At 41.4% G+C, this 11,625-nt stretch overlaps 1 protein-coding gene across 2 annotated transcripts in view; it reads right to left on the bottom strand.

Annotated features, from left to right (window-relative positions):
* The window catches only part of LARGE1 (LARGE xylosyl- and glucuronyltransferase 1), a 280,363-nt gene continuing 272,968 nt past the window's right edge, over positions 4,231-11,625 (bottom strand). For both annotated transcript variants that reach the window (XM_021386388.1, XM_021386379.1), the window contains one exon: positions 4,231-7,371. In XM_021386388.1, coding sequence (XP_021242063.1) covers positions 7,174-7,371 — 198 coding nt within the window. In that variant the 3' untranslated portion in view covers positions 4,231-7,173. The remainder of the gene's footprint in view (positions 7,372-11,625) is intronic.

Here is an 11,625-nt window from a genome sequence, read left to right as displayed (position 1 = left end):
GAGGAAAAAAACACACACTTCTTGTTTCATTCTACTCACCTCTACCTAAACCCAAGGGGCCTCCATCACTCCCCGTGAGCACACATCTAAAATGTAGAAAAGCTCCACAAAGTCTATTGGAACAATACATTTAATTTGGAACTCACTATCACCCTCTCAAAAAACTCAAAGCAGGCAGTGGTGCTGTCCTCCCTGCTGCTGGTGTTAAGTTCCGACTGGATGAGGAGTTGATAGATCAATCAGCACCGGATGGTTTTTCCTTTCCTTACAGCATCTCTGGAGAGCACTGCTGGAACAACAGATCCACAGGCAGATCAAAAGACAAAACTCTACAAACCTCGCTAAAGCCAGCTTTGCCCAAACCATTGACCCCAGGGCCGACTTAAGGTGCAGACAATTTTACAAAGGCTGAATAATCAGACTCCCACTGTTACCAAGCTGCTATTATCTTTTTTTTTTTCCTTTTCCTTTCCATTAGGAGCAATGTGGGAATCCAAATATTGAAACAAATTAAACATCTTTGAGCTGAGAATGGTTTAATCTCAGTGCAGACTTCCATGAATTTTACAGCCCATAGAATTTACTACAGTTGGACCATGATGGCCAGCATTTGGTAAGAAATGCCATGAGTTCAACCCACAAACAATCCTACAAACAGTCCTTCTGAGGGACCCCAGAATGTCTTTGCCTTCCTCATTCCTCTGGAAATTTGGCTACATAAAGTACTCCCCCAAGTTATTTACTCCATCTCTTCTCTGCTTTCCTGACAAACTGTGCCAATAGCCTTCAGTGCTCCCAAAGTGGGGGCAGACACGCTGGGGGCTCAGGCAGAGCTAGGATTCATCACTCTTGCATGCTCAGCTGTTAGCATTCATAGGCTCAGGGCTGAGTGCTGCACGGCTTCTGAGTGTGTAATTTCCATCAGCTCCATGGGATCCCTCCACGCTAGAAAAGCCCATAGAACAGAACTGCAGGCATTCTGCTCAGAAAGCCTGAGGGCATGGGGGATAATTGATTTTCCTAAATCACAGTTTAAACCTCTCTCTCAGAAAAAAAAAGTTTTAAAAAAGTCTGTCTTTGCTCAGAATCAAGGCAGCTCTCATATTATGAAAAGCTCAGTGAGAGCAAAAGTAAAAAGAAGCATCACCCAGCTGCTTCACTCCCCGAGTACCATCCACTCTGTGCACAGAATGATAGATGAGTCCTCTAAAACACCCAGCAAATGATTGTGTAGGGACCATGTCCTAATCTGTACGTACCAGGGGACAAAAATAAGTCGCATGAGCCAAGCACCAGTTCCAGCAGCAACTAGAATTTTCACATACCCTATCTTTCACAGGGCTGATCTTTCAGCCTTAGTAGGAGTCTTGTGATAAAATGGTTAATTTAGTTAATGCATGTGTCCACTGTCTGAGAAATATGTTGCCATAATACTGAGGAATAGACTTAGCTTGGCTTGAATTACTTGGCCTTGTGTTTGGAGACCTCTTCTTGAATATATGTTGTGAGAGTAGTGTCTACAAGTCTGATTGGAGAATTAGCCCCAAGTCAGAACTATTTCTTTTGGATTTAAATCTCGAGTGTCATGGCAACACACCTCAAATTAAGCCTTTGTCACCTGCACAGTGCTTCCCATGAATGCATTTTGCAGAAGTTTAGGACATTCTGACACAACCTTTTGCATCCTGACACTATCGATGAGATAATTCTCCATTACAGTAACTATTAACATGTCTGGATAAATAAATCCATATGATACATTACATGAACAAATATTTAACTGTTTTTCTAATTCTCAGATTCTTTTTTTTTCAGCTGAGTGCAATAACTCCACTCTGCAGAGCAAGCAAACCCTCAAATTCCCAGTATTCGTAAGAGGAATACATTCCAGCCAGCTGTCTGTAGAAAAGCTTCTTCTGAAATTCTTGAGGACTTTGTGTCTTGTCTTGGGAATGTAGAACTTCTGATGAAAACAAGTTCCTATAACAGCAAGATATTTCTAAATCCAGATTTGTAAGCCTTTCCTGATCTCTGACTTGCTGTGCACATCAGCAGCTTTTTCAAACTTAAATTTATATAGTGAACCAGAATAACACTCTTCAAACATTTAGCAGTTCACCAAAGTGTTTAGCTGCAAACACACAGTCTAAATATGCATTCTGAATTACTACCATAAAAATTACTTCATTTACCTGTCAATGCTTCTGCATTGAAAATGCAGAAACAGTAGGTTATTGGCTGTCATTATCTATGAGTGACTTGGTTTCAGTCTCATTCACTGGAGTTCCAGAAACTTTGCTGCTTTCTTTTCCTAAAATTAAACTATTTTTGAGCTAACAAAAATACTTTTTTTGTGCACTCCTACCTTCTAATGTATTAGACCTCGCTGAAATTCATAAATAATGATGCTCACTCCACTTGCTGAGCTTGCTGTGTTCTCCTGTTGCTGCACTCAAACCTGAGGAACACCCATACAACGTCTGGCAGAGCAGCACGGAATGTCTTGTGCAATGCCTAAGAGTAATATCTCTGCTGATTTGCCAGGGCTCCCTGTGCTATTGGTCATTAATCTTTCTCAGCCAAAAACAGATGGGGCTATTAGGCAGCCTGAAGTAATGGGGGAAACTGGCAAGATACAGAAGGAAATGCATTATCTTCTGGATAGAACTGCATGTAAAAATGAGAACGTAAAAAATGTATTTTTCATATTTAATTGGACAATGTACGATTGTACCTACCAGAAAATAATGTGCGATGTGTTTCGTGCAGGGCATTTATAAAATGGCTCAGCTGTGCCAGGGCGTTATTTTCCCCTGCAGAGAGAAAGAGTAGCTACAGTCCTGACACGGTTGTTGTTTTTTTTTTTTTTCCTAACACAGCGCTTACTCTGCTGTGGTAAGTACTGCAAATAGCACTACAAAGTGCCTCCACTTGTCACAGTGTAAGGAAAATGCAGTTTATGATTCACATACAAACCACACGAAGCCTACCGGGTAAGAATTCAGCACTTAAGAACAAACATGAGCATATCTGATTTTCAGTCTAACGAAAGCGGTGGAACTGCAGGTACATTGCTAATTCCTTTGTGTCACTGAGTCCAAGATGACGATTACAAATAGAATAAAAATCATGAATGTGAAGTGGAACCAAATTGCTCATACAGGAAAACAGCAAGGCTGGAAGGAATTACTGAAAGTAGGACTTGGAAAAAAAATCTGATGGATTCTAAGGACTACTCAGGAAAAACAAAGACGTTTCCAAAAAGTAGATGGTAAGTGGCAGATGATCCTTAGCCAGAAAGTGATAGGAGGGAAATTACAGCCAAAAATTTGAAGGTATACGCTGTGACAACAGTGAGACATCATGGAAACATATCAGTGGGTTATAATAAGGCATTAAATGTAGGTAAGAGCTTTGGCCAAAACATTAATTGCAAAGCCTGTTACATCAAAGGGAAAAGCATGAAAACAAAAACAGAAGGACTGAGCGCCAGCTAACAGATTATTGTTTGAAACAGTAATTATGTCTGAAACAGAAAGTGGGAGGTCAGAAGGTGCTGGGAAATACACAGTTCAGGTTCTGCTGCTGGAAGGGGCTTACAGGGCTGAAAAAGACTTCAGGAACGTGAGTTTTTGAGTGGAGAGAAAAAGGAAACACAGGACAAGATGTGTCAAGATAAGACCCTCAGTAAGAAGAACACAATAATTCTGCTGGGTATTATTCCTGATCCCTTCAGTAGGAGAAGGTTAGTACTAAGGAAGCTTAAAGAGGTAATTTCTTCAAAACAAATTCCCCCTTAAAAACTAATACAGTGATATTTCACATTAGATACAACCCAGCAACCCTAAATAAAAAAGAAAATACCAACAACTCTGAAATCCTCAGATTAAAAGTGGAAGGGGCTTATAAATATGGTATTCCCTTACATAAATGAAAGAGAAGGATGAAATGCTAGTAACTACGAACTAGAGATTTTTGAAGTTATTCAGACCAAACAGGAAATCTTCACAGAGAATGGAAATCAAAACTTAGTACAGCTGAAAGGAAGGTATGTAACAGTTAAGATGGAATTTGAGCAAGTTAAGAGGGAATCTGAAGATCAAATAGTAGGAAGTTAACACTGAAAATACACATTTGCTCAGTACACCAAAAGCAGAAAACTGGAGAGAACCAGTAGGCCGCCCCAAACAGTAAGTAGAGGGAACAATTAAAGACAATAAGGACATCGACAAGACTCTAAATGATTTATTTGCATCAGTCTTCACTAGAGATGGTGTCTGAGTGGTATCTAAACAACAGACTCACACTTTTCAAATAACAAAGATAAGGAGAGGTCATGGACTGAAGACTCAAGAGAGAAGTGGGTGGAACAAATCAATAAATCAAAGGCATTAAGTTATTAAGTTCATCTGACATTTCTTGAATCTGGGAGAAATCTGAGAATTAAGTAGCAAAGTTGCTAGCAAACACCTATTACAGCAGAGGACTTGTGGACGGTCAGCACTGTAACTGAGTTGGGAACTTTTGTTGCCGGTGGTGTTTTTCTCATGGTGTTTGAGGAGCCCTGGCAGTTAAAAGACAGGTAAGCAAGCCTAATTTGCTACCAAATAACTGGCTGAAATATGTTCAAAAATAAACAAGCCCCACATCTCTCAAATTAGGAAGCACACAGACAAACATAACATGACAGACACAAGTCAGAACCAGGTCTATAAGGAAAAAAAGAAGACTCTCTGAATCTACTGCCAATCTCAGAGCTGGTTACACCAGCCCACACACCTTAGTCTATCCAGGAAGTCTCACGATTGCACAGATAGGCAACTAGTAAACTACCACCCTGCCCCCCAGTCTGCTTCTCATGACCAAGGAGAAAATAATGTTTGCATCGATAGTGGTACACCCAAAATATGTACAGGTCCATGCTACAAGTTATGTTGTTGTAGGGCAATCTAGTCCACCCTTGGGCAACACTGTTAAGTCAAGGAGAAATGTACATCCTCAAATTAAATTTTTTATATATATGAAACATAATGGTGGCCACACTGAAAATCTGACAGTAGATTCTGTGTAGGCACAAGTGTTCAGCCTCTCTTAGGATCAGCTTTTCATATTTTTCTGTACACTAGATAATCAACAGGACTGTGCTGCAGGGTTCTTCTAATTCTCAATACACAATGACCTGGACTGTCAATGGTGAATAATACAGGACTTGGGGAGTTAAGATTTTTTTTTTTTTTATAAATATATCTTAGCCAGTACTATCTAAGCACTCATTTCATTTCTTCCCAGCTCTTCACACGCTTATGTGTAAATCTTTACATAAAGCCATTAAGAACCAAAGAAAAGCACTTTGGAAAATTATGCAGTGATGTATTCTTATGCAGTCAACACTCTCAGGGGAAAAAGTAGTAATTACACATAGCCTCCCACCCCTTTTTATTTCTTGTCAAAAATGTTGCCTTTTTTGGCTTTTCTTATATATACACAGCATGATGAACTGATATTTGCAGTTTAAATGTCTGGTTTAACTGCATGGTTTCCACCGTAACAGAAAGCTCTCACGAAATGTCAGGTTAGAAATAAAACCAAGCTCTAGAGGGATGAAGCGGGGAGGAAAGTAGAAGGTGCAGTGGCTGAAAAACAAAATGGAACATGACGCACTGTGGATCCATTTTCCCAGCTCAGGCAGTGGTATTGGTACATGTGGTTGTACAGGGATCTGGGGAAGGGAGAGAGACACATTTCTCACTGAGTCATTTCTGCTTTCTCTATTAACATTGCAAAAGAAATTACAAATAGCCCTGCAAAGGGTAGTGCATTAAACCTCATCTCCTTATCCAATGTAAACACAACATTAATACTGAAGAATAAAGAAAACGGTAAAAAGTCCAGTGTCTTGTTTTCTGTGTTTTGCTTGTTAGGTTTCCTTTCCACCCTCCAGAATATTCCTGTGTGTATTGAAGTTGTGAACTTGACCAGTCCACGTTTAAGCAAACACTCACACTCAGATTCCCAACACATTCTTTTCTCCCTCGAATGGGGAATTTATTCCTAACAGTTCTGTTCCTTTTATTTATATACTCCTTTAACGAAGTAGTTCTCAGACCTTGTAGCAGGCAGCAGGAGAGCACTCAGGCTATAAGTTGCCATGCTTATATTGCCTGTTCAGCAAAGAAGTCCACTTAAAGCCCAATGCCCGACGCCTTCACAGATGGGCATGCACTGAAATGAGTCTACGAATCAATATCCCCCCGCACAAAATGCCTTGTAGGCAAAATCCAATTCTTGCCTAAAAAAGATAAAGAGTTACAACCAGGCCCTTTATTTTATGAGACACGCATGAACAAGTTGCTCTGGTGAAAGCAGACCTTACACTGACAGGTTTTGTTCACTTTCTAGCAGAGCTTCTGATCTTCTTTACTAGACCATTAGAACTGAATATGGCAAAAAAACACAAGGGAAACATTTCCTTGACAAGGAAAGTAACAGCTTTTGGGACTGGGGAATGGCAGGGCAGGGAATAGGGGATTTTCCTGATAAAACGTAACTAATTTGAGAATAAAAGACCAACCAATACCATGTACACATCTAAACCAGTAACACACCTTCTCTGGAGTGCAGTATTACATAAATGTCCCCTTCATTTTCAAGGCTAATTCAGACCTTTGGCTCATCCTGCATTAACAAGGTCATCCATGTTAAGAGGGCCACTGTGAATGTTCACAGGTGAAAGTTCCCTTTCAGAGTAGTGCAGATTTGAAATTCACAGGACAGTGACCCGAAGATCTTCCTTTAGAGTTAAAAAGTATGTCTAATTATTAAATAGCAACACGAAATCCTATATTCTGAAGGTCTGTCTTTGCTCTGCAGTTAAGAGAACAGAGTGCATTCCTGGCTCGTGTCTCATTTCCATCTCCTGTGGTATGGCGGGTGAGTGGCCAGCCCCTCTCGTTGACACCTCACAAAAGCTAAAGCTGAAAGGCCTGGGATCGTTGAGGAAGGGGCTAATGACCATAGTCTGGAGACATGTCACTTCAAATTCCTACTGTTAGAACTGCCAGGTATGGTATAAAAACAGAAAGTATTTCTCAGTTTGAAGTTTGAAGACGGCCCCAAACGTTGAGTGGCTCCTCCCTCTGGTGTCCCTCTTTCCCGCAAACGGGCTCTGTTGTGCTAGCTGTTGTTCTCTGCCGTGAGATATTTGAGAGCTGCGAAGCCGTAGTGACGTGACATGTCCTGCTGGAACTCCTCCTTCAGGGTCTTGAGACAGATGCGGTATTGCTTGTTGGAGCGGAACTTGGTGATGTCGAAGCTGGGGGCGTGCGGCATGTGGATCATGTAGGCATTGGGCAGCACTGTGAACTCGTACTCCTGAGGGAGAAAGACACTGGCTGTGAGGGGTGATCCCGAGCCCTCCTGCAGTGCACCTCTCTCATACCTCCACAGTCAAGCACATTCCATCACGCGACAGCACAGTGTAGGCCTCAAAAACAACTAAATCATACAACTATGCCAAATAGACCTTTTTTCAAGTTATACTTTTTTCTGCGTATGAAAGACCTACTTTGTCTTTGAAAATATTTTACTCCGTATAAGCCAAGTAATAGCGAAACTGTGCTGAAGTTATGCCTGAAGCCATGTCTGCAGCACAGATTTTGCAGTCGTGTGCTTGCAACCAACTGTGAATGCACACAGCATGAGCCTCAAATATCCATGTAAAAGCACACTCTTGCCCCTGTAATTTGTCTCACTTGTGATGCTGGAATAAGCAATACTTAAAAAGGCACATCCTGCGTTGCTTTGCCTTTATACTAACATACTCAGAGCAGCAGAACTGTCCCAGACTATTTATAAGCCTGAAGAAGTAGGAGAACCTGGTATCTTTTACAGGCTGTGTGTGAATATGGATCAGCTAATTCCATATACTTTGAGAAAGGTTTACATAAATAAACTTATCCTTCACAGAGTCTGATGTATTGTGCTAATTCCTCTGTTCCTCCAGAATTATTTCACTACTTCTTTTTATTTATATCTGACCAAGTTTCTGACATTTTTTTGTTGCTGTTAAAAATGATGGCTCATCTAAGTTGCAGTTACTTTGTTAGATTTGCTCAATTTTTATAATTAATATAATTATTATATCACTAGGGGAAAACTGGACAAAGAGCACTTCTTAGAATAGTCGAACAGTGACTACTGTAGGATGTACAAGAACCAAGTATCAGCTCTCACAAGGAACTGGGCAGGAAACGAATGTGAACCTCAGCACTCCGTAGCCAAGCAAAGTACTCAAACCACTAGGGTTATGCTAGCTACATTTTTTCGTATGAAAATTAAGAAAGTCTGAGTTCACATGAGATGTAAATGACAAGACACTTCAAAACCTCCACAAGCACATTTACTGTTGTCTTCACCCAGTTTCCATTTACAACTGTCATTGCACAGCATTACTAACCATCTTTGCCTAAGACAGTGGAATAGCCATTGAGCTTCTCTGGAGCATGCTGGCTTTAAAAAATATTGTTCCCTGGTCTGCACATTCCAGTCATTTGTAGCTTGAGGAGTCTGTGCAAGGATACAGACTAACTGCAGCACGGAGTATTCCAAACATTTTGTCAGGGAAAGACATTTATGGGAGAGAGCACACCTGAGCTAATAAGCACTAGAATTTTCACCTACAGATCTTCCTTCACCTAACAAAATATGATTGACCCAGAAGACACTGAAAACTGCTAGGTTAAGATGCTACCAGAAAGCAGGCGTTTGAGGAACACAGCCCAAAATGAAGGTGCTATGGCTGCAGTGCTGTTTCAGAGACACTTAGGAAACAGCAGCACCTGTTGGACATCTATGTGCAGCTGCAGCTCTATGGCTGCTCCTTTCTCATTAAGGGAGTGCCTGTTCCCTGGCAGGCACTGCAGAAGTGGTAAATACTCGTGCCAAGTGACAAACTGTCTTATATGAGAATGGGCCCCACTGAGCTTGTTAGGGATGACAAGCACAGAGGAAGAGCAAAATAACCTGGTGCTCACAGGCAGAACTCTTTTAGTTGGAAAAAAATTAGAACTAATGGGAAATCAAACACAAAAACAAAGGCTGCCATGATGGAATGAGGAGAGACGATAAACAACAAACTGTGTAATAACTCTGCAGGACCTTAACATCAAGGCCTGAATCTGCAGAGGAAGATAAATCCCCCTCACATAATCTTTTCTGTTGTGCATCTCATTCAGTTTCCATCTCAAGTCTGTAATTCTGAAAGTCGGTGACTGTTTATGCTCTTCAGTGTAAACTGTTCAGCACAGCAACGCTCCATCCCTGAAAGGCCTTTAGGCATGTAAAGGATTCCAAAAAAATTACTAGTCTGCTGCTAATGAGCCCCTTTGAAAGATGCTGGGCTGGGCTGGAAAAAGATGCTCACAGTCTAGTTCCACAATCACTGGAAGAGCAGGGAAAGGTTTCCTAATTGTGCATATCTACCACACAAAAATGTCTGTTGAGAAAGCAAGCACTTGTGGGAACCTCTGTCCCTACCTCACACGTTATAAACACTTCAGACGGTGACTGTCATTATCTATATATTTTTACAGCATCCAGCTCAGTGGACATCTGTGTGCCCCTAGAATAATAATGAAGATGCTGTGCTGCTTTGAAGGATGGTTAGCGGCACAGGCCCTTGGTAAGGAGTCTCCCACAGTCCTTCTGACAGACCCAGCAGTGGCAAGGAGCTGGGAAATAATTCAATTGAGGAGCTGTTTTGTCTGCTGATAACAGAGCCAGCCAAACAGCTGGCAGCAACCTGATTCAATGCTGAAGCTGAAGGAATGCCTTATGAATGCCTGGTGCAGTGTTCCCTCCTTTTTAAGGAAGGGATGTCACCCCATTTATCCCAATTCCTTCCTCCTACACTAAGGAAGGAGACAGAATTCAGGAGATGGATCAAAATATGCAACAGAAGAAGTGGTTGGGAGATCAAAGCTCCCTGAAGAAAAAGCCTAAATAAGCCCCAGCTAGGGATACATCTGAATATATTGCAAAGAAAACAGAATAACAGGGTAGCGCAGCATATTTTGATCTAGCCCAGGGCATTTGGTATTTCTAGCTGCCATAGGGGAAAGTAGCATGTCTCCTCCAGGTTGATTTTGTGGGAAAACAGGCCAATTCCTCTGTCATTACAGATGAAAATGAAACTTCTTTTCAATGTGTTTTTAAGGCTGAAAGAGTGAGAAAAACAATTCCCCAATTGAGTTAGTTCTGTCCCAGTGGCCATTTAAAATACCTGCACTATGATCAACTTTGAAAAATGTTTCAATTTCTTACATTTGAGTCTGTATGCTAAGCAAACGTCTCTGAACAAAGGAGTTAAATTGCGAGTGCCAAATGAGAGCTGCCAGTGGGAATGTAAGCCTTGATACTCAGATTAACAAATAATAAATCATCACACTGGCATTCTCCACAACTGATAGTTAATTGGTTAGTGTTTGGAAAGTGCACAGGAAAATCAAACTGCTATGGCAGAGCAATTATTATTAATGATAACATAATGGATGATATCTTTTATGTAGTCTGTAGTCATTTTTTTTTCAGTATAAGTGGGCAAAGATTCGTTGTGGTGAATGCTCTTTTGCAAACAGAGGGCAAATGGTGTGCAGCCCAAAGTGATCATGTGGTTTTGCAAAAGAAGTAGAAAATATTCTACCCACATGCTTGCTTGCATGAAAAACACTGTATCCCGCTCCCCAAAGACACAATCTCCCAGTAACTTGCTGTATGTCTTGCACTGCTCTGCTTCATGTAAGCTGGTAAGAATTGGGCAGAGAAGGACAAACCATATCCCAGATATACGTTATCATAGCAGAAGACAGCAAAGTGGCATACAGCTGGCCAAAAAGTATGGTTTTTCAGTTAACGTGAAATGCTACTAGCTCAAAAACTGGAACTGAAACCAAACTTCAAAGAAACAAACAAACAAACAAACAAAAAAACCCCAAAAACCCCACCAAAATAAATGGAAATGCCATGATTCAGACCCTGCTGTTTAACATACTGGTTAGTTTCACATCCAAGAACAGCAGGGATGTGCAAACTGCCATTTCATGGAGAGCTCCCATGGAGCCACAACCACTGCCAGCCTAAAAATCTGGGACTGTGGCAGGGACTTTGGCAGCTCTGAGAGCTCTGGTGACAGTCGGGGGCTTTCGAGGTTTCCCTGCATCCTTATTCTTATACATTCTGCCCAGAAGCACCATCCCAAGCCACAGATCCAAGAGGCAAGTAGTCCAAGGATCAAATACCTTGATCGTCTGGAGTGTGTCATGTAGCCAGAGACCTCAGAAATGTGAAGTCCTTGGCTTTGCAGAGATGCGCTCTAAATCCAGGCCAGAAATTGAAGGCCCTTGCCTTGGATTCAATTTAGGATTGCCTTCTGAATTCTAAATTAGCAGCTGGGACTCACCAACCTCTATTTAACTGAGAAGCTTCCAGTCAGGTCTATAGATCCCATAGTAGGTGATGGGGCTGATAGCAAGTTCTGGGCGGGAGGCATCATGCCACTCTGAGACAATAGCTTATGCAGCACTGTCAAATGAACTAAGGAATCATAGAATGGCTTAGGTTGGAAGGGAC

Source organism: Numida meleagris, chromosome 1, assembly GCF_002078875.1.
Source record: "Numida meleagris isolate 19003 breed g44 Domestic line chromosome 1, NumMel1.0, whole genome shotgun sequence".
NCBI lineage: Eukaryota > Metazoa > Chordata > Aves > Galliformes > Numididae > Numida > Numida meleagris.
Note: the sequence above shows the minus strand (reverse complement) of the source record. Positions and strands in the feature narration are given on the sequence as shown.